We start from the raw sequence: 23,057 nt of genomic DNA on the forward strand, positions 1-23,057 counted from the left end.
ATCTCAGGTGTTAATAAATCTCCTAATTACTAGTCAGCAATTTCTTTTGTATAATGATAAATCACTGAACTGATTTATTTTTATTTTGGGAGTTTTATTTTTCCCCCATTCTCCCAGTAATACAAATTTCTATCGACTGAGAATTTGGCTCGCAGAATCATTTATTTATTTATTTATTTATTTATTAATCTCTCTCAGTTTACCAAACAAAACCCAGAGATATGTAATTCATTACATTGTATAACCTTTGAATTTAGGAAAGTAATAATTCTCTGAACTCTTTGAAATTCATCCATTATGTTTATGCGTGTGATTTTTGCTTTGCAACAAATGATAAGTAAATCTCTCATACAAGTACTGTTTGCAGCTATCTTATCTAGGATTGTACTTTTATCCATATTTACAGTCATTTTCATTTCTAACACTTCAGTATATGGATGTATGATGCAGAAAATGTAATCACTCAGCTTATGGTGCAAAACTGAAGCCCTTGTCTATTTGCAGAGCTGCACAGATGTGCATCTTTTGAACTGCTTTCAGAAACATTTCTCATAGTTCATGTTTATCTTCTCTCCAAGTCTTTAATATTTGATTGATGAAAAATCACATTAGTGGTTTAACTGAAATACTGTTTCATGTGCTCTCAAGGGACTTCCAATGTTTGAATCGAATTACAGGAGATGGTTTGAAGAACATAATAGCTGAGGAAAGAAACTAAAATCAATACAGCTTAAAATCTATCGTCTGATTTTCAAATTTACTGACTCTTGTAAATCTTTTTAAGACTGTGATCCTATTAAACTTGATACAAAGCAGTGTTCCTTTACTTGCTAGATCATGAGAAAAAGAATGCAGAAAGAAACAGATATTAATGAGAGAAGGGCACTGGTCTGGAACTCAAGCTGTCTAGGTCAAATTCCTGGCTCTGCTACACACTGCCTCAGAATTTGTGGGCTCCCATTCCCCATCTGCCAAATGGAGACAATGGATGCCTTCTTCTACCTGGCCTTTACCTTGTCTGTTGCTGTTGTGGCCTGTAGGAAAAAGAAATGTTTTTAAAATGTGTTTCTGTAGTACCTAGTATTCTGAAGCCATTAGGTACATCCATAGTACAGTAAAGGATAACAGCCCCTAGGCAGAAGAATTCTTAATGTGTGTTCTGAGAAATGCATTTGCAATCCACTGCAGACCAGTCTTGAAATAGCGAAGAACTTTCTCACAGTCTTTTTGGCAGATTATGAATGTTACAGTTTGGTTACTATGTTGTAGTTGCCATAAAGAATCAGCAGCACACCATATACCACCCTGAGGTATTATTGTTTGAGTTTCTCCATTCTGCTTACATGTACTGCTCACAAGCACCCTCGTAATGGTCATTATCTGTAACTAGTGTACATCAACTGTCAATAGAAAATGGCTTTTTAATGGCTTCCATGGCATTGCTAGTGGTATTACTTTCACTTTTATGACTCTTTTGCATTTCATGATCCCATAGTGCCTATGGGTAGTAGTACTTGATAGAAATTGAAAGGACATAGCAAAAAGTGTTCATACTGCCTCAGCTTTAGGCTCCAGGTTGGGTTGTAAATGCAGCCAGAAGAGGGACAGCTCAGGGCAGAACAAGCAGGAATTCTTCCGTCACTCTCTAACGGGACTTCTTTCTACATGATTGAATTGAGGGAATTTACCCACTTGATTTAACAAGGGAAGCATGGCACCAAAAGTCAGATGGCTTCTCTGCCTTTTACCCCTTTCTAACTAAGCAGTTTGTCTATTTTTGATCTTATACAGGTTCTTTCCCATGAAAAATCTTCAATCGCTACCACTATGAAAAAAATATGCAATTGATAAATGCCTTCAGATAGGTTAGGGAACGTAGAGGTGTTTTTAATTTCATGGTTTTTATTTGGAAACACCCTCTGAAGATATTCTGACCTGATCCATTGACACAGAGTTGGTTAATGAGGTGGGTTTTTTTTGTTTTTGTGTATGTGTGAAATTAATACCTGGAAAGAAGTAACTTGTCAGTACATAATGATCTCTGCAGTATTTTGACAGGCATTTAGCAATTTATTAATTAAAGCATTATTTAGCAAGGTTGCTAAATTATTAAATTTAAAGCATTATTTAGCAAGGTTGGAGATTATTATGTAGTGCAAGATTTTCCTCTTTTTAGATTAGTTCGGCCGTTTTGAATCACTAGAGAATAGTATGGTGCTAGTATGATAAAGTATAAGTTAACATGTTGTCTCCTAAAGATTAACTGATTCGCCGTATTTTTCATCCATGTACACCATGGAATTTTGCTTTCTGGGATTATTATATAGATAGAAATAATAAATTGTGTGTGGCTTACCTAAAGGGAACGTTTTGCAGTGCTCCAGCATAGTTTCTATTACTTGGCAGAGAATGTAGGAAAGCAAGATACAGATACCTAAATCAGAATTTCTTCATGATGATGACCCAGTTCTTATAAGAATTATCTTAAGTTATCAGAGCCCCACAGGTTTCTTAGCTATACTAACATAGTGTGAAATTAGATCTGGGAGAAATACTAAATCACTTTCACATCTTTTTACAAAGTGTCAGTTTCTCAAAATATGAACTTATTTGTCTTTATTTATTACTTATCTTCTTAGATGTACACCAAGAACAGAACTAGAGTTTTGGGATCTGTACTATATTAATTACATGACCTGGCAGTATTTTCTTTTATACATGTTTTAATATGGAAAATCAACACAGGAATCTGTTAATACCACATTTCTTCAATCTTTAACTCTCAGCCTTAGTATTTATTTTGCATCACTAATTGATTTTTTTTCAATCCAAAAAGAAAAGTAAAATAAGAGTCCTAATTATAGCAACGTTTCCTTTCCTCTCCCTCACGTTCTCTCTCTCCTTCCTCTTGTCCTTGTTTATGTCTCTGTTCATCATTATAAAATAATTTGGGAACTTCTTTACTGAAATTATTTTCCTTATTGTTTAATATGTACAGTTATTGATACATGACTTCATAGCGCAATATATTGATACATGGTGTCGTAGTGCAATATTTAGCCATAAACACCACAGGCTATTGGTATGAGTGTGCTGGATCATTCTGCTGGTAATATCTGTCATGGACACACATACTGAGCATTGGAGTACTGCTGAGATGCTCCAAAGGAGCATCCTATCTTATGATACCTAGTGTTGAATTATATATACTTACATAACTGTTATTTTTGTGTACTTATATCAATGCATGTAGCATTTGTACCTTCAGTCTGTTAATATTTCTAAGCTTGTCACTTTAGTTTACCTCTCAGTTTTCTCATCTGTAATACATGATGATAATAGTTCTTAATCAACTATATTCAGCTCACTGAATTCTGCAGTTAAAGGCTGTTCAGTTATCATTGCAAATAATTAAATACAATTGTTTTGCTTGATCATGAAATGTTATATGACGGACAAAACAAACAGCATGTGAAAAAGGCAAAGAAATATGAATGCCTATTTCTGATTAATTGGATCTCATTTTTACAATCAAAAATGCCAAGCAATAGAGAATAAGCTTACAGACAATGCAACCACTTTATTATATATAATTATACATTGTCAGCATTTAGTATATATGGTCTCATTTTAGAGGAAGTATTTAACTGAGAAATCACAATTGTTTCTATTTCAAAAGAGCTAGAAATATGTATATTTTTGAAAAGTAATGTTAATATATTCCTGCACTCTGATTCCTGGTTTTGCTCTTCTATGTCAGTCTCCTTAAAAGAGACATCCAATTACAAGATGGGGACAATGACAAAGTTGAAAGCTTTTGAATTCAGCGTCAAAGTCTGCCCATGTCAGGTGCACATCAATTTACATGACATGGGAAGGTCAAAAATGTCATTACTATTGCAAAGTTTATGACTGCCTTCCTAACAATAGTTTCAAGAACTGAACTGCTAGATGCTGCATGTCTCTTAAGCAACAATTTTAACTTGCTATCTGTTAACAGATCCAGTAAATTTATTTGCATCAAGCAGCAAAAAAAATGGCACTTATTAATTGAACTTACTAAATAGTAATGTGATTAAATACCACTCCAAAGCTGCACAAAAAGGCAATCCTATTACCTTGTTAAATATTAAATGCACTTTTTTTTTTTTCTTGGCAGCATGGTGTTTGCCTTCTTAGCACCTCCCAACTTACCACAGGGTGAATTTCCACTTGCTACAGTTTTTTTTGTTTGTTTGTTTGTTTCACTTCAGGGACATTAAGGAAGAGATTCTACATTAAAAAGTTCAAGGATATTCAAATGATAATTTGTCAGTGTATAATAATCACCTGAGCCTGATCTTGCAAAATGCTGAGCACCACATCTTTCTGTTATCAACAGTAAGAGCTGCAAAAATTCAGCAAATCAGAGATTCAAGCCTTGATGCTTATGTAAGTGCAGTACGGTGCAGTTGATTGTATTCTAAATTTAGATTCTCTACACCTCTGTTCAGCTTTGAGGCTGTTCATATCCAGGAAAAAAGTAAATTATTTGAGATAGGTTTCATTAGAGTAAAATTTTATGATACCATATGAAAGCTTGTATTAAAATCTAGAAATATCTGCTGCTTTTTTTCGTCTACTTCAGAACACTGTATGCTCTGCATGAGTATCCAAATAAATGCAGAACATTAAAGTTTGTCTGAGAATCTTTACTGTTTTTATTCTCTATTCCATTTTCCTTGAGATTTTTTATCATTATTTTGCTGAGCAGAAGGCAATAGGCATGATACTTAATGAGATGATAATTTTCAAGATAATTTTATTTGATGCAACATCATATGGCACCCTAAAAATGTAAGTTGTATCCGATGTATGGTTCCCTCCAAAACTTGGAAGGTTGTTTAGGAGTTCTTCAGCTGATACTTCATCAGGAATCCAGGTGACAAATGTGTTCATAGTGATTCGTGTGTTCTGTCTCCATGCAGTATGTTTATCTCTTGTCAGTGAGGCTTCTGTGACTTTTTGAGGAAATATGAGTTATGTTCAGCTGAAATATGAAATCATCAAACTTCTTGTCTAATGATTCATAGTCAATTTTATTTGAAATTGAAATGAAATATGAAATCTTTCTTGCTTCCTTTCCCAAATATGTTGAACAGTGGCATTCCTACACATCCTCAAGCTACTCCTTCAGTGGCCAAATTACAAAACCCCTTCTCATGGGTCAATCAATTTTTATAAGCTTCTGATTTTGGCTGTTCAGTTAATTTCTCAGGTTCACCTCCCTTTTGTTTCTCTTTTTTTCTTTTCTTTTCTTTTCTTTTCTTTTCTTTTCTTTTCTTTTCTTTTCTTTTCTTTTCTTTTCTTTTCTTTTCTTTTCTTTTCTTTTCTTTTCTTTTCTTTTTTTGTTTTTAATTTCTCCTTTTTAACAATTTAAAGGACTGTATTTATCAACACTTAAGATATTACTGCATGTAGTATAATTTGGATTTTGTTCTTGCTCTTCAGTGAGTAAATGAAAGCAATGATGATTGCTTTATAGCAGGTAGTATCTCATTTTGTTGGTGATTTACCATAGTATTTTCCTATTCTAAGACATTTACTTCCAACAATATCTTGGATGAAGGGAAGCAGGAAAATGATAATTTCAGGTAGTAGCAATAAATTGCTTAAAAAGCAAGCAAGTAAAAGCAGAGTGCTGTGAGTCATGGAAATATTTTTTTGTAATTGAATTAACTTCACTTGACACTGTAGACCTATCTACACCATATTGTCTGATCAGCAGCTTGTTTTGCAGAGGAGCTGCAGGTTTCTGCCCTTTCTTGCTACCCGTGCTACGCTACCACTCAGCATTATTCATTGCTGCCAAGAGATAGCTGAAAGATGTGACGTCCACAAGATAGGAAAGGAGCTATCAATTGTGCTGAAAAGTTTATGATTCTTTTATTTAATTTGTTTGTGAAAGCTTTTCAAGCTAGCTTAATATGCATTTGATTAATTAGATGTTCATAAATAAATCACTGCCCCTAGGAGGTTTACAAACTACCATCTTAATTCAGTTGCACTCTAATATTTTAGTTCTGAAATGGTGAAATTGTGATGTGAGAACTGAACTCCTTTTCTCTATCAGATACTGGCTGATCTAGAAGCATGGAGAAAATAATAAAGCCTAAATATCTTGGCCAAATTTAGGTATGTTGCATTTTGGAAACTCCAGGCATACAGAATAAGGATGGGCAATTTTTTTCCAGACTCTTTTAGTTATAAATTACACATAAATGATAAAGATCCACAAAGAAGGAAAATTTCAGGCAACTTCTAAGGGTGTTTTGACAAGTGTTAGCCTAATTGGAAGCCTGAGCAAAAGGATTAGAAGGATTCATCTCAAAATGTAGTGCTTTCCAAAGTGTGATTGTCAACTGAAATGGTGCTCTGATAGATATGAGTTAGCTGGGAATCTCCTGCTGATGTGGATAGATGATGTGATTTCACACTTTTTAAGTCCAGTCTCACATTTTTTTTTTAATTCTGAAGTGACATCTTGATCTATCAGTATTTCTACTTGATTATACACAAAGCCATACCATGTGTAGTATCATCAGCATTCATTATCATCTACAGGTCTTCTTAAATATGTCTTTTTGTTGTAAAAGCACGATGATATACAATTGTTCAAAACAGTATCTATTTGTTTTAGAAATTAAGACTTCTGTATATTCATCCCATGACTATGAGACATAAACTCTTGGTTTAGGAAGTTAAACAGTCCAATAAACTTGTTAATTCTTCATGAGCTCAAGCTATGTGGATGAATTTCAAACGTTTCAACCCTTTTGTAGTATCAGAGCATACAATTCTCAAATAAACTGAGTGAGCTCAGCACATTCTTGGTATATTTGCTTTACTCAGCCTGTTCCTCTGACCTCCTTCTGCCAGTGTCCACCTCAGTGGGAGGATAGATCTCTTCAGTTGTGGAAGAATACCTGGCTGATGCTAACGAATAATTTTTTTCAAAATATATATTTTTATACATTATTGACTCGGTGCCTTTCACAGCATTGGCATGTGATTGTTCTAATTTGCTGATGTGAATTTACCTGTACAAAGAAACCTCCTGGAAACAACTGGGAAGTTCTTAAGTGTTGCATTCTTCCCCCCTCTAATTAGTTCAATTTTCTCCAGTCATTTTAGAAAATGAAAAGTTATTCTATATCTATAATAAATCCTTAAATTACTGAAAAGAAAGTTTCTTGGCAGCTGCAAAATCCTCTCACCTGTAGACATGCTATAGATTTCTTTGCTGAGAAACATTTATTACCTCTGAACAGGTAGAAGATCCCTGTCACTTTAACCAATTCAGGTAGAATATGTAGACCCCAGACAAGTGATAAGCAAGCAAGGAGGTTTTAGTTAACATTAACATTTAATTAACATAAAAATCCATTCTGCCCATCTGTCTGTAATCACTATAATCTGACAGGAGGTAAACTTGTTCTCTCAGTGAGGTTCTGAATCATCCAGTGGAGAGCTCATCCCAATATATCCATAGTCCCAAGAGGGCTCATTATGATATGAAATTCCTTTGGCACAGTGAAGAAGCTTTCTGAAATGCCCACCTGAAATACTTGCTCTTTCTTATGTTATTCATTGTTCTTGCTGCAGTCAAATAATTGCTGATGGTGTCAAAATGTGTTCCTGTCACCTGTACTGCCCACAAGTACTATGAGATAATGCAGTTGAATTCAGATGTTCTCCTCCTATGCCAGGCAACCTGAATATAACCTGAAATAAATGATTACTCTATACTCTTCCACCAAAGGGTCCAGAGCTAAATAAACAAAAAGGAGCCTGGGGCAGTCCTGCCCCACAGAATATTCATATTTTTTCCTTGCATCTTTACAATATAGAAATTCATCATGCATGAATAGGCAGAACTTTCAGACATCTCATACATCAAGGAGGATGACCTTTCTGAGGTGAGAACAACTAGAGAAGATAGCATTTCCCTCTGTATTTGTGGGAAATTTTGAGATGCTTCCCACAGGCTTTCCAGAGTGGCTGTCACTGCTCAACTCTTACTGCATATAAGACAGATTATGATTTGTCTGTTTGTTTTTCTTACCTCCTGGCAAAAGCAGAACCCAACATTTTAATTGATATTAAAAGAGCACAGGAAGCATTTGATTCCTGGTATTTATCCAAAAGCGTTTTTTTGATGTTGTTGTTGTTCTTTAAGTAGATGAACAAAAGTGATGAAAACATCTTCATAAAAAGATGTTAATGGAGTTCAAGTTAATGCCAAAGTAAAACCTTCGAGAGCACTTCATATTGGGAGCAAATAAATAGCTAGTAAATTTTTATTTCCTATCTTTTTCTATTCCATCTTTCATATTGCAGAAGGAAATTTTCCTTTCTATTAACAAAACCTTTATTTCATCTTCCAAAGTAAGATTATCATAAAACAGTCCTTCTCCTAAGAAAAACAAAATGAAAACAGAAAAGCACCCTGCTTTTTCTCTGAAGCATCTCACTGTAATATTCCTTAATATGCCAGCAGTCTCCTACACACTCATCCATTCTGTAACCTTGTCCTATTTTTCAGTGTTCATTTCTTAGCTTATAACTGCAATCTCTAGCAGCCTAATTATCACTGGTTTAACCTAACTTCATCTTTGACGCTAAAGAATTTCTTTCAAGAAGACCCTTGTGAGATCACAGTTCCCACAATTTGCAGTCATCAGTGAAGATTCTTGAAGTTGCACTAGAGCAATCAACCAATGGAACTAATGGTTTTGTAAAGAGCCCCTAGAAAAACATTTACGCTATGTTAGTTTGGACTGTTTCCTCTGAAGTATTCCCATGCTATTTCTCATCCTATAACAATGCCTCTAGTCTTTCCAACTGCTATTTCATTATCAAGCAAAAAATTACATAGTTTTCAACAAGTCAACAAAATTCAGTTCCATATTCCCAAGCTTCAGTTCATGTTGGACAGTAGTAAGAGATGACTTGCAGTCATATTCATGTGAACCCAAGTAAAAAATATTCCCTCCAGCTCAAATTCCTCATAGTGCCTGCAACTATGCGATATCACATAGCACTCAGCTTCTGACTGAAATTTTTAAGCAACACCGTTGAGATCACTTATAAAAGCAGTTATTTAGCTATCAGTAAAAAGCCAACAAATTTTATACTGAAATGTAGCTTTATTTTTGGATGTAACTAATTACAGATTAAATCTGATTGCAGGAAATAAATTGCAAACAACCTGCTTGCTTTCTGCACTCCCCATTTCCAGGCACTGTAATGCTGCAAATAAAAGGTCTGCCTCTTCTGACTTGAAGCATATGGTCAAGGTGAGTGCACGTTCCCAGTTACTTCTGCAGTAACATTCAAGAAGGGCTCAAACCAGAGGTATTTCAGGGTTTTTGTAGATAATTTCTACAGTTTTTGTAGATAATAGTACACAGTTGTGTTTAGTTTCTTTCTTATCAATTTCACTAACTTCCTGTTGGAAGATCTCCCCATTCTCAGATCCTGAGGTTGCTCATTCTCAGTAAATTCCAGGTACCGGTCCCCTGTAGGTACATTGATTTCAGTATCACTGCTCATTTGGACTTGTTGAATGGTTCAGCATTCCACTGATCACATCACTGTACTCCTTGGTTCCTTTATGCGTTTTGCCTAAATTGTTTAATGATTCTAGTTACTTAGGTAAATGATGGATTCTGTGCCTTTGGAATTGATATACTTTCCACACACGGTAGTGTTCCGGATGTTGCTTATGTGGCCAATTTATCTCCAGTATTACATGTAATTATTTTTTACAGAGATTAGGTTTGTAAATGTGGTGTCTCAAGTGAAGTTCTCCACGTCATGATAAATAAGACACAGTTCTCAGCTGCACATAAGCAAATCCTGAAGATTTCAGTGAGGGTTCTACCCCTCCATATCACTTTGAACAGTGTCACCCCATTTGTTCTTTTATGCATCCCATCTCCGGCAAAGGTTCTCTGTATTCTTATACTCCTGAAGACCACATTCAACTGCTAATGATGGGGTCATATCGAGTAACTCTCTCCCAATGTAACAGTCTCTCCATGTCTAGACAGAGTGCATTCCCGTTTACTATCCCATCATGGCATAATGTTTCCAGACACCTTTCTCAGTTTCCATGTTTGCTTCCCCATTCACTCTCTTGGATTCATGAACCTTTGAGATGAAGCAGCTGTGCATTGGCACTAAGGATGATCGAATAGGGCATGAGAGATAGCGTTTGAGTTTGAAGATCAGGAATTTTGATATTGACCTTTGAATAGACAAGCAGTTTCTTTGCAAATTTATATCAGGAGAACTTAATTCAAGTAATTTCAATAACACTAGTTTTAGTTGTTTGGAGCTGTGCTATATGATACTGTGTACTTTATGAACCCAGAGCTGCTGGACATAATAGTTTACCCCCTGTGCATGACAGGACCAATATAGATGTGTTCCACCAGAAAAAAAACAGGTGACTTTCTGTGGATGCCCTGCACAGGTGGTGTGATCAAAAATAAACTTCCATTTTCCAGGGGGATTAATTTCTGGAGTACATTAATTTTTTTCTAAGACAGATACAAAGATGGTTGGGAGTACATCTTTTCAAACTAGATATTATTTCCATGCAATAACTTAGTTTTGTGATTTCTTCTTCCAACTCAAAATTCTCTTTCAGGAGTCATCTTGAAATCCATGCTGGAACTTTTGTGGTGAAAACATACTTCTTAGCACAGTAAAATATCAATTTAATATTCATTCTCAGCATGACACCTTTTAAAGTTACTAGATGAGAGCTGTGAGATGTGCTTTAACTGGAGGAACATTTTCTACAGCATTTGTAGAAGTTCCAGAAACTCTTACCAGATTGAAATTCAGCTCACCTTGATAGCAGCTTGTCATGGGAACAGAGCCATGACTGTAATGCTGTGTCATGCAGTAGGACTCAGCAGACTGGATAGCAGCAGGTGCTGTTCAAACAGTGCAAATTGTAGTCCTCATCAGTTCTGGATAATGAAGGGTCTGAAATATATCCCTAGGTAAGTGTCTGAATGGAAGTGCTCCCCTATACTTTAGCTGCCTAAAAATCTGGTGTTAAAGCCCACACTGTTATGAACAGCATTGACTGCTGATGGACAGGTGGAAGTATTATACTTTAAAAACTCCAACCCAAACTGGTAAATCTGAGATGTCTGCAGTTGTAAGTAGGTACACAGTTTTCTGTGTTATGCTTTGTTCAAAGTTAAGTCACAATTCAAGTGTATGCAGGAGCTTTCACATCATGCATTGGGCTTAGGTGGCTCAAACTTGCAGATTAGTGTAATCATCACTGAAACTAATTCAGTTAGAAGGAAATCTGATCAAAAACAATCTCAGAATTCTAGTACCTGTTCAAAAACGTGTTTCAGTAAATGAAAACATCTTCCTTGAATCTTTTGCATAATTAATAGAAAATGCACACAATGAAGTGATGAGTAAACCATACTTTGTTTAGGAAGTAGTGTTTACAATTGAAAAGTCAGCCTTATTTCTGTGACTCATATATACTACAAAAAATGCCATCTTTTTAATTTTTTTTTCTTTCTCCTAATTTTTGTCTTTTGAACTTAATTGTGTTTACCCTTTATGGAATCAGATCGTGGGGCAGAAATCGCTGTGAGGGAATGAGAGGGAAGTAGTGGCTGCTTCGTTGTCCTTGTTCTGTTTGGGTGTGGTTACTGGATGTAATTAGAGGAGCTCACCTGGAGCAGTCCTGAGCCCGCTGTCAAATGGCTGCAATAGCACAGCTCAGCAGCAGTGTGCTCTTTGGCAGTTCACGCTGGAGCCAAATGAAGAGCAAACAAGGGAATGCTGCTTTGGACTCCTTCCTGACCTTGGGGTAGCATAAAAGTGCAGGAGCGCTGGACAGGCGTGTTTTCTTTTGCTTCAGATTTGTGGCCCCTTAGTAGGGCTTTGTTTAGGTTGTAGTCAGCAGTGGTAGTTGCCAATGACCCCCTGGCTCCTTTGAAGTGGCAGTCCATCAAGAAAAATAATGTCATATAGAAATTTATTGGTCTATCTGTGTGAATCAGAAGGTAGCGTAGAGAAATGGTCCCCAAGAGTACAACTGGCTTTAAGTGGCTCAGCTGCTTTTCTGCATTTGAGTGACAGTGGCATTAAGACAGCTCAGAAACTCAACTATTCATCTTTTCTGGGTAGAGCAGCTGCCCTTCAATAACAGCTAGAGGAATGCAGCTCTGCTTTATGACACCGATGTAAGGCAAGCTAAGATAGGAGGGATAATAGGTTCGTGCATAGAGGATTACATTATTTCCTTTACCTAGACAACTGCCCCAGGTAAGAGGTAAATATTTATTTACCATTTGAAGATATTATATAATTTATATAATTTAAGTAAAATCAGAGTTTTTTTCTAAATAACAGAAATCTAATATTTTTATCCCTATATGTATTTTGTGCAAATACATTAATATTTCAGATAAATAATTCATACCCTAAGAATATGAATACAGTAATTCAAGTTAATTAATACTGTAATTCTATCAGCAAAGAATAATTGTTAGTGAGATCCGTAGACTCTTCCCTCTATCCTCCTTCCATCTCCTCTATTTTCCCCCCCATCTCCCTCACCCCCAGCCTATGAATTTGAGTTGTGCATATATACCTTTCAGGAAAAATAAAGGTTAAGTTTTTGTTTAGGATGGATATGTTAGCCCCTGAGAAGAAAACACATGAAGAAAAAGAGGATTTGCAACAGTATCATCAGAAAACTGGAAACTGCAAGAAACTGCTTAGGAATTGCTGCTTGGTAAAACGATTCTTTGCCTGGAAAAGTTTGAGCTCTAAAGGTACCTTTCCTATTGAAATTTTTAGTGTAGGAGAAATTGTTGTCTTCCCAAGAATTCTTTTTTTTTTTTGATAGAGGTGCTACTGAATTTAGCATCAGTCACATTACAGGTACAAAAAGTCTCTACTGTCTTGGATCTATTGTGCACAGAGATTAGAAATGGTACAGCTTTGATTGAAGGTGCTTTATCATAATGTGACATAATTAATTGTACTGCGTGAGCATTCATTTTGCAGCACATCAAAATACATCATCTCCAGAAAAGACCTGCAGAAAAGAAGAAATCCTTCAATCATAAGCTAAATGAGTAAATGTAAAATCACAGTAATTAAATTCATCAATTTATTAGGGCTTAGCCCAAAAAGCTGTTTTGATGTTTAAAAACTGCTTTGATTGTTGTCAGAGTATATTTACATGGAAATTACATGATCAATTCCTTTGTCTTAGAGGGAATAGAGAAAGGTAATTTTATACATAATGATGCTGTTCACTGTACTTATTAATAAATATTAAAAGAAATGCTTCTATTTAAATTAGAACTTGGCTGTGAAATAGCTCACCTATTGAAAGCCTAACTCTTTTATGAATAATAAATTAAACAGCAAAGAAATGATGGTTAATCTTCTTCACATCATTTTCATCTGGAATATACCCACATTTTAATATTTTATTCAGCACTAGTGCCTCTTTTTACCATCATATTTGTATTTTGTGCCATTATGTAAAATTAAAACAAAAAATCCTGCCCCAAATGCCCCTTTTGTGATTTGGCAGCATTTTTCATCCCCTTGGCACACTGTTTATGACAATAAAAAAAAACAAGCCCTCTGTAAATTGAATTTGTGTCAAACAGAATGAAAAAATAGATGACATTGTTTTGTCATGAAGATCCAAGTCACTGTACCCTGAATGATATGTTTTTCAATTTATACATTTGCTTTAAAGGGTATTTGTTTCAACATTTAGAGGAAGCGAGCTGGTTAAATACAACCTATGTCTGGCTGTAAACTGCCCCTATCCCTGTGTTATCCATGTAGACACATTTGATATTCTTTTTGACCTAAGCATAATCTTTTAGCTATTCTTGGCCACTCATTTTTAAAGCTTTAGGATAATACTTACAGTGAACAACTGCTTTACTCATCATGCATGTTATGGTTTGCTAAATACAACTTAGATTTGTGTATTTTTGCACTTGTAATTCTCTGCACTTTTATTTATTTTTTGTACCGTTACTGGGGCTAAAGAAACAGAAATGAATTTGATGTAACCCTTTCAAAACTCTCAACCCTCTGTTCATAGGAAGTCCTATGACTTCCTTTTTTTTTTTTTTTTTTCTTTGATTGGGTCATTTCATAGTATGGTATTTGTCAACAATCATTAGTCGGCTGTAAGAGTCAGCTTTCTTGTTATGGTTTGTGAATCAAATGTGGCTTGCACTGAACTTAGTATGTTTGATTGTTCAGTACCTTTAAACTGACTAGTCACTTGCACCTCTGGAAAGGGTCTAAAAACAGTTGATAAGAAATGATAGAGTTAAGGATTTATTTTGTCTTGGTTAAGTGAATCAGGAGATTCTGTAAATGCATTTACTCTGGTTCACTCTGGAAGAGACAAGTATCAGAATTTAACACATAGTTAACTCAAAATTAAGCCTTTAATTTCGCTTTGTCTAGTACCAAATGATATAAAACATATTCCCATAGCAATAGCTTTACAGGAACCTTTGGATATTTAATAGGATCACCAAAGCTGATGTCTCGAGGTACTTTTGTCAGCACTTTTCATTTTTCCAAGCTGACCTCAATGGCCATGTAGGTTTTCTTGAACTTGAGTACCAGTGTGTACCAACACCTGTAACGTGTCATATATGGTGTATCCCACTGAGTTCCTGATCCACAGCTAGGTAGGATTTCATACACATAAACAAATGGAGTGTTTCTGTAAACCGTAAAGCTTGGCTGTGCATGAACATGCCCACCCATTCTCTGGAATAATTTAAGATGGCAAGAGCTCTGCTGTAATTTTACCTTCCACCTAGTGCCTGTGATACTGCTATATCATCTATCAAGTATGTGGCTACTGAGATACTAATCTCAGTGTTAACTCTACTATTTGCAGTTGGCAGGATGAAGATGAATTTGCAAATTATATGGTGGTGGCTCATTCCCACTCAGGCATTCCACAACATAAACCAGGTTCTCTATTGAGCTACCTTACACTAGTGAAATTTAATACTTAGTAACATCTCAATATCCTTGTTTATATTTTTTAAAAATAATGAAAACTGTGATTGCTGAATATGGTAACTGAATGCCACTGTGATGATTTGTAGTTGGAAATATTGTGAGGTAATATGCATCTGATCTGATTTCTGTTAAAGCAGAGGTGATTTCTTCTCTACAATTTGGTTTCCTTATTTTAGTTATTTGTATGATCTTGAAACTGAGTTTGTCAACATGTTTTTATGGTAATTATACTTTTAGAGACAATTTCCATTTATGAATTTGGAGCAGGCAAATAAATAGGTTATGTTCATATGATTTAACTCTACTTTCGGAATAAAGAATTGCAACTGTTTTGGTAAAATCTTAGAATGTCCCAGCACTGGGGTTGTTGTCCTGCTCTTTCTTCTTCAATATCTGTCGTGTGAATAAGAGAAGAATATTTTAACAATAATACTGAAAAGATGATTGCACTCAGCCCTTCTCTATTAAGTATTAAAATAGCATGAGTTTAATGCAGCAATGACTGCTCCAAAGGAAGAACGAGAGAATTAAAAAGGACTTATGGGATTTCAAGGAGAAGTAACTGGAATAATGTTGTCAATGGGAAAGAATTCAATACTAAGGACACTATTGTAGCCAGTGTTCAAGGCTTATTTGACTAATTCCTCACACAGCAGTTTCAGAGAGTACATATCCTGTAAGTAAGGCTCAAGGAACATTTTCTGGCTTTTGCCAGTTACATCTTGATACTGCAGTGAGCTCTGGGCCCAAGAAAAAATGGTGGGTTTCTCTTTCAAAAGTGAGTTGTTCTCAAATTATTCCATACAAATTTGGCAACATACTCAGTTAACTTAGGTTGGTTATGAGTCTTTCTCCATTATTCTATGCCATGAATAGTCACCCTGATGCAGATCTTTTAATATGCAAATGAGAGATGCAGAGATGAGAATAAGTTGTCTTTCGCAAATAAAAATGTAGAGGAAATGCATGGCTGACTGCATTAAGTACTGATAAAAATATTACAATTATCAGATCTTGTTCTTTATAATTCCTTAAATTATTATTTTCATTTCCTCACACCATTTATTTATGAGTTAAGATATTAATAATTTAGGAATAAATCTAAGTTGTCAATTAATGAATGTATCTTTCACTGTCGGCTGGTGCATTTGACAAAATATTTAATGAAAACTAACCGAAGTTATTTGAGAACAGGTTAAAAGTTCTGCTCTCTCTAGAATACTTCATATACTTTCTGTCCTCAGATATGTAAAAATTTCCTGATGGAGTTTTTTGTTACTGATTTCTTAAATATGGACTTCCTGTGAATGGGATGATAGTCTGTCCTGTATTAGACATTTAACTTTTCTTCTATGAGAATATGTTGTTCAAAATAAACAAGAAGACTTTTAATATTGAAGGGGGCCTTTTGACAGAAGCACTCTTACAGTGTGTCTCTAATTCTTGTATATCTTTTGACCACTTTTCTATTGAGAAATAGAGCAAAGACAAACTGGAAGGTAGACAGCAGAATTACATACAAGTTTTAAAATGTATGTCTTTTACTCTATCAAATCTCACAGAGCTAGTAACTAGGAGTTTCCTACCTTTATTACCAAAGCAAAAGCTTTTTTTTTTTTTTTTTTTCCTGTAAAGAATTCACATAGAGTAGTAGTTACTGAGGTCAGCCTGGTTTCACATTTACTGAAGTCATCCTTCTCTACAATAACAATTTGAAATAAATGAAGATAAAAATGAGAGAAAACAACACCAAATATTAAATATCCAAGGTCAAGGATCGTAGAATCATAGAATCATAGAATGGCCTGGGTTGAAAAGGACCACAATGATCATCGAGTTTCAACCCCCCTCCTATGTGCAGGGTCGCCAACCACCAGACCAGGCTGCCCAGAGCCACATCCAGCCTGGCCTTGAATGCCTCCAGGGATGGGGCATCCACAACCTCCTTGGGCAACCTGTTCCAGTGCGTTACCACCCTCTGTGTGAAAAACTTCCTCCTAATATCTAACTTAAACCTCCCCTGTCTCAGTTTAAGACCATTCCCCTTTGTCCTATCACTGTCCACCCTCGTAAACAGCCGTTCCCTCTCCTGTTTATACACTCCCTTCAAGTACTGAAAGGTCACAATGAGGTCTCCCCCGGAGCCTTCTCTTCTCCAAGCTGAACAAGCCCAGTTCCCTCAACTTTTCCTCATAGGAGAGCTGCTCCAGCCCTCTGATCATCTTAGTGGCCTTCCTCTGGACCCGCTCTAAGAGCTGGATAGTTATGTTTACCTGTGTTCATTCCCTTTTCTCAGAAACTGCTCTTCACAAACAATCTTTTATGAAAGGATTGCTGAAATACAGATCAGATATTGTTCAGTAATTGAATTTCTATTCATCAGTTCTGCCATTTTTCATGTCATGTCAGTTCAGTATTTCTCCTGAGAATTTTTTTTCCTCCTAGATGCTTTGATCAATATCATACAATCATGAGAAGACTTCAAAGAACTATATGTGGTCACAAAAGGAAATTTGTTCTATGTTCCCATACAGCTGAAGTTTATATGACTTTTCTGAGCCTGAAAGCCTGTAAGAGAAGAAAAAAAGAGAGAGCACTACGTGCCTTGTCCTTGCTATTGTAGATGTTCAGCACGTGTGAATTAGACTAAAATATTTCCCCACAAAGTATTTCCAGAAAAAGGAGTTCTTGTAGCCTATTACTACACATATTAGCCACTGAAGAGATTAATACAACTGAGATTTTGTACTCTGAAAACAAACAGAAATCTATTTAAATATTGAATCTTTCATAGTTTTAGCCAATACAGAAATCCTTATTTATTTTGTAAAGATTACAAGAAGAGGAACTACCGTGGGAATTTAAAATGAATTTTGTCAATTTGAAAATTTTGTGAAAATGTTTTACATTTTGGTGATGATGCTGTCGGTTTATACTTTAACTGTAAGTAAGCTAGTGACTAAACCCAGGAAAAGTTACAGTATTAAAACCTTACTTATTTTGAGTCTTTTAATAACATTTTCGGGGAAAATGATCATCACCTAGTCTTACTTTACGTATTTCTTTAATCACAATGAGCTATGAATTAGCAATGTATACTTATTCAAGTCTAATAAGGCAAAAGTTTTTGTAGTTTCTTATACCTTCTGGCATAAAATGTAAATGTTTTATGTTTGCAAACATTGCAGTTTATGTTACAAAATAAATCTGAATAAATACTGCGTGCTTTGTATACACGTGTTCAAGTCACTGAACTGAATAGAAAATGTGGATGTATTACATTTATTTGTTAAAGTTGCAAGCAATATGCTTCTATTACATTTTTCTCCTGGAACCAACAGAGAACTATTGTTAGATAAAAAATTTCCAGTGTAAAATAGAGTTGTGGTTTTTCCTATTGAATAAGTATGAAAAGATTGTTTTAGAAATTTTAATAAAACTTTTTGGACAGTAAAGGAAAAAGATAAGAGGAAGTAACCTATTTTCCTTGTTCTATTCCACCGAAGTATTTTTACCTTATGATCTTAGTTAAAGGAGTTTCTATGAAGAGACTTGGCAAAAAGGGGAGCCATGTAGTTTGTTCCTTTCTTTCCAAATGCTAACTCCAAATAACAAATCATGACAATAAAATTAGAAGTTCTCCCTGGTGAATGTCATTCTTTTAAATGTGCAGCATGGAGTCATCTAATCTCAGTAAGACCTCTGAAACTCTCTTCAGGGCAGCAGTAATAGTTAATGGTACAAATTAACAGCAAAGCATGTTCTGTGGGAATGTTTGTTATCTTTGAGGTCGTTAAGGGTGAGATTATAAAAGCGTTGTTTTTCACAAGTTAGAATCATTCCAAAGTGATTATTCCAGAGTGATTAATGTTTTGAAAGGGGCTTTTTACTATGCATGTATGGACTTGGTAAATGGAGCAAAGTATGTAGTTAATGAAATTATGAGACTCTGGTATGTACATATAAATCTAATGTAGCATCCTTTTTGGCTCAGGGAAGTTTAATGATCGACCTCTGAAATGCGTCTTAGAAAAAAGCAGCATGGATACCTTCTGGGGTTCTAAATTCCCCTTAAGGTTTTAAAAAGTAACAGTTAGAGGGCCCAATTGTGGGAAAAGCCCTTGATGCTTTACTTTTTTGTTTACAGACAACTGTTTTGGTAACATTTCCAAATGTAAAACTCAAATTGTGCAAATCTTGCAACGACCACTGGTTTCCAGCTTGGGGAGAATTTGTACATACTTATCCAATGATAAACTTTAAACTACTGTTATTTATGCCATAAAAGTATTCTCCGTATTATTTTTTTAAAGATGCTTAACAAAGATAGGTACTAGACAAGAGTTAACCTCCCAGAAAATGTAGATGCGTCACTGTGGAGTTTCAGCTTTATGCCTTTCTGTATAGATACTGCACAATAAGGTGTGTTTTTCCTTTTCTCTTGAGTGTTTATTTCCTTCATGTTAGAGTGGATATTCATGGTCTCCTGCATTGCCACCTTTGCAATCCTTGCATTCCTCTGAAGAAAGTTATAGTTATTGGGAGAGACATGATACTAAAAAGTGAAGCATAACTTACGGAAGATTGCTGCCTAAAAATGCTACATTGGCAGAAGAGCATGTTGAACTTACAAGCTTTTATGTCCCTTGCCTCTCTTTCTACAGATCAATATTGGCGCTAAATATTATGTAAAACTTCCTAAAAAGCAATGTGCTCTACTAAAGAAGCTCTAATTAGGAGCTAATTTGATCTTTTTTTATGAGGTTGAAATTTTTGGTTAATTGTCGCAAAAGTGTGTTTTCATATAAAAAGCACGAATGACCACTGGGCTGAATGGGACCTTCCAAGGGCTTTTCTCTGAACTGTGCATAACAAAATTTTATTTTTCAGTTGAAATCATTAATGCTACTTCCTAAACATCACTTTAATCTTCAGTCAGTTTAAATGGATAGATAAATCTGTTCTAGGATCTTCTTGAATTTGGCCTAAGATTAAAAAGAATATTGGTTAATTGCCTGTTAATGAGCAAGTTATATCAGAAAAATGATCACTTTTCTCATCCTAATTGTTTCTCTACTAGAACCGGACTTGCTGCTTCAATATCATGCAGATATTTAAAAATGATTCATTGCAATGTCATAGAGGAATTATCTGCCCTGAACAAGTAAGCAAACTACGATGTTTTGACCTCTCCATTTGTAAATCTGATTTCTTATTTTGTCTCCCCAGATTTTCCTTCACCATTACGCAGTGTGTGCCATTAAAAAACAAAGTAGTTAATTTATTGAAAGTCATTTACTTAAAACTAAAGTTCTAAGGATCAAAGGTTTGGGATATAATAAATGTAGAGAATCACTGGATTTGGGAAAGTAAACTATATTCTTTATAAAACCAGTATATATTTCTACTTAGTCTCTGTACTCACAGTATCTTTGATTTCTTTTGTGTCTGCCCACGACTGCTTTTTTATTTAAAGCATTCTATAAATCAAAAACTAATAAGCTGAAAAAGTGTATTAGATTAAATGGAAGGACTTTTATATTCATTGCATACTTAGAGAATGGAATCAATCTTTAAATATCTCGCCACTTTCCATCTGGGCATTATTCCAGCAATTTAAGTGGCTAAATATATTGAGAGTGTTCCAGATTAAATGGTAGTTCTGAATGTCTTTTAATAAATGGTATGACCCATAAAAAACTGATTTTTTTTCTGGTGGTTAAAGGTATGTGGATTTTGTTTACTGGTCGTTACCAAATATTAGAGCAGTATAACACAGTTATGTTTGTGAGCATCTGCCCCTGAAAAAAAATCCCAGGAGTAGAGGGAGCACTTCTACTCCAGATCTTGTTAAGCTGCAAAAAGCAGCTTCTTTGAAGTACACCAACTTTTTTTTTTTTTTTTTTTTCATCGTGAAGCATTAGCTCTGTATAGCTTCTCATAGATGGTCAATTTAAAAGGAAAAACAACATATCTTAGAAGTGGAAACTTAGGGCAGAAGAAGAGAGGGAAGAACAGCAAGAAACAAATCAGCAAGAATGATTGAAACAATAAAATTACATGCTGTCTTGTTGCTTTTTTCCAACCCCATTTAATTTAATTACTGCTGTTGCCTTTCTTGAGTGCTTGTTTCCATTGGAGTCTGCAGTGTGTTCATGACAGTCCTTCTGGCATATGATATTTCTGACAGGACAGATTTGCCCTCCTTTCATCTCAGAAGGGGTAAGTGGAAGGACTTGGTGCTCTTCATTGCTGCAACAATGCCATCCTGCTGGGACCTCCCTGCTGTTCCTTCCGGCAGCGTTATCTTCTTGGCAAGAATATTTGTTCTCAGTTGTTTTTTAATTTTCTTATTCATCCATTCTTTGTTCAAGAGACTCACAAAAAGTCTGCAAGGGATTGGAATTCTTCACAGAGGATTCTAAATGTTTTGTGGGTGAAAGAGCTGTATTAGTCATATGTGGCAACATCGTAACTGAACTTTGCAGATCACCCCAGCCAAATGCCAATAAACCTGTACTATGTGATAAAGCAGAAGGCATACTTGATTTCACATATGTCACTGAAAATGATGCTGGGAATATTTAGCTACCTTTTTAGCACTTTTTGTACTGTTCTCTTACAAAAGCAAGATACGTGGTGGAGGCGTATCTTGTGATATGTTGAGATCACCATCTTTCCCTACAGTAGATGCAATCTATATCTGACATTATAATATCTGAAAGTCTAGGGCAATAGAAATGGAAGCTGGTATCATTATCTACTTGGGTAAGCAAAGACTTAAGTTAAAGCTATCTTGAATATAATGGCAAGAGTAATTAACAGGAGAAATGCGTAGTAGTTAAACCTCTGTCTATTTAAATCAGCCAATTCTCAGGATTTAACTAGCATCTTCTTTGTTATACCTCAGGTTAACATGTGTTATTGAAGTCATAAAAATAATGCAGCTTTTGAAGGTAGTGCCTACTATCCAAGCTTATAGATATCTCTGTGTTTATCTTCGTACATGTTTATCTTCACTGGTTGAGAAGTAAAATCTTTTAACTTAAGAGTGTTTGGCTAATGAGCTACTTTCCCAAGATAGGATGGTTCAACTGCTTTTAATGCCGTCCCTTTTCTGACACTTAGTTCATGCCACTTCTAATATCACCAAGACAAAAAATGACGAAGATTGGAGGAGGGAAAAAAATCACAATGTCCCTACAGTAACCTCAAAATGAAACTTTTTTCCTGAATTTCAATATTATCCACTGTGAGAAAATATCACTAACCTCAGAAATTTTCTCTCTAGTTTTGCACTATATGGTCACAATCAGCTATTGTAACTATCAGTTTCTCAGGTGTTGATTTTTCCTGAAACTGAAACAACTCTACTTTTTAGTAAACAGAGTGTAAATTCTCAGGCGAGGAGCTGATTTGTAGACATGCATGCAAACAAGAGAATAGTGCAATTCCTTTGCTGTCAATTGAACAAGTTAGAAAGCAGTGAACAAACCAAGATACAGAAAAGAAAGGAGACCTTCATAGTTAATTTATACTGCTGAATGAGATTTCTTCTGCCGGTGTTCCTGCTATGTGATGTTAGAAGATTCATTCAAAGCAAACTATAGGAATTGGTCCTGTATATTTCTTGTTTTCTGAGTGAATCCTTGTGATTTGGTTTGCAGAATCTTGAGCACTTGCAGCACTGAGCAACTCGTAGGATACTGAGTACTTGGCTTTGAACATGTATGAAAAGCTGCATATTAAGCAATGTGAGAATGAGCTTCCATGAATTTCCTACCAAGTGCCCAAATTAGTCAATACCTTTGATCTTAATTTCACTGTGCCTCTGTTCTGCATTAAGTAAGCATAATAATAATACCCTTTCATCTCAAAGGGATGTTGTGGATATAAATGTAGCAATATTTGTGGAGCACTCAGACACTGTAGTGATGAACATT

At 35.3% G+C, this 23,057-nt stretch overlaps 1 protein-coding gene across 5 annotated transcripts in view; it reads left to right on the top strand.

The window, feature by feature from the left end:
* Window positions 1-23,057, top strand: part of KCNIP4 (potassium voltage-gated channel interacting protein 4) — a 382,096-nt gene that overhangs the window by 25,103 nt on the left and 333,936 nt on the right. The window contains exons 1-2 of one of the 5 annotated variants that reach the window (XM_046939866.1): window positions 12,202-12,361; window positions 12,718-12,866. The exons of 2 other annotated variants lie outside the window; for them this stretch is intronic. In XM_046939866.1, coding sequence (XP_046795822.1) covers window positions 12,719-12,866 — 148 coding nt within the window. In that variant the 5' untranslated portion in view covers window positions 12,202-12,361; window position 12,718. Of the gene's footprint in view, window positions 1-12,201; window positions 12,362-12,717; window positions 12,867-21,782; window positions 21,883-23,057 lie in introns of those variants that run through there. 2 more of the 5 variants (XM_046939865.1, XM_046939873.1) reach the window with 2 other exon arrangements.

This window comes from Gallus gallus, chromosome 4 (assembly GCF_016699485.2).
Source record: "Gallus gallus isolate bGalGal1 chromosome 4, bGalGal1.mat.broiler.GRCg7b, whole genome shotgun sequence".
NCBI lineage: Eukaryota > Metazoa > Chordata > Aves > Galliformes > Phasianidae > Gallus > Gallus gallus.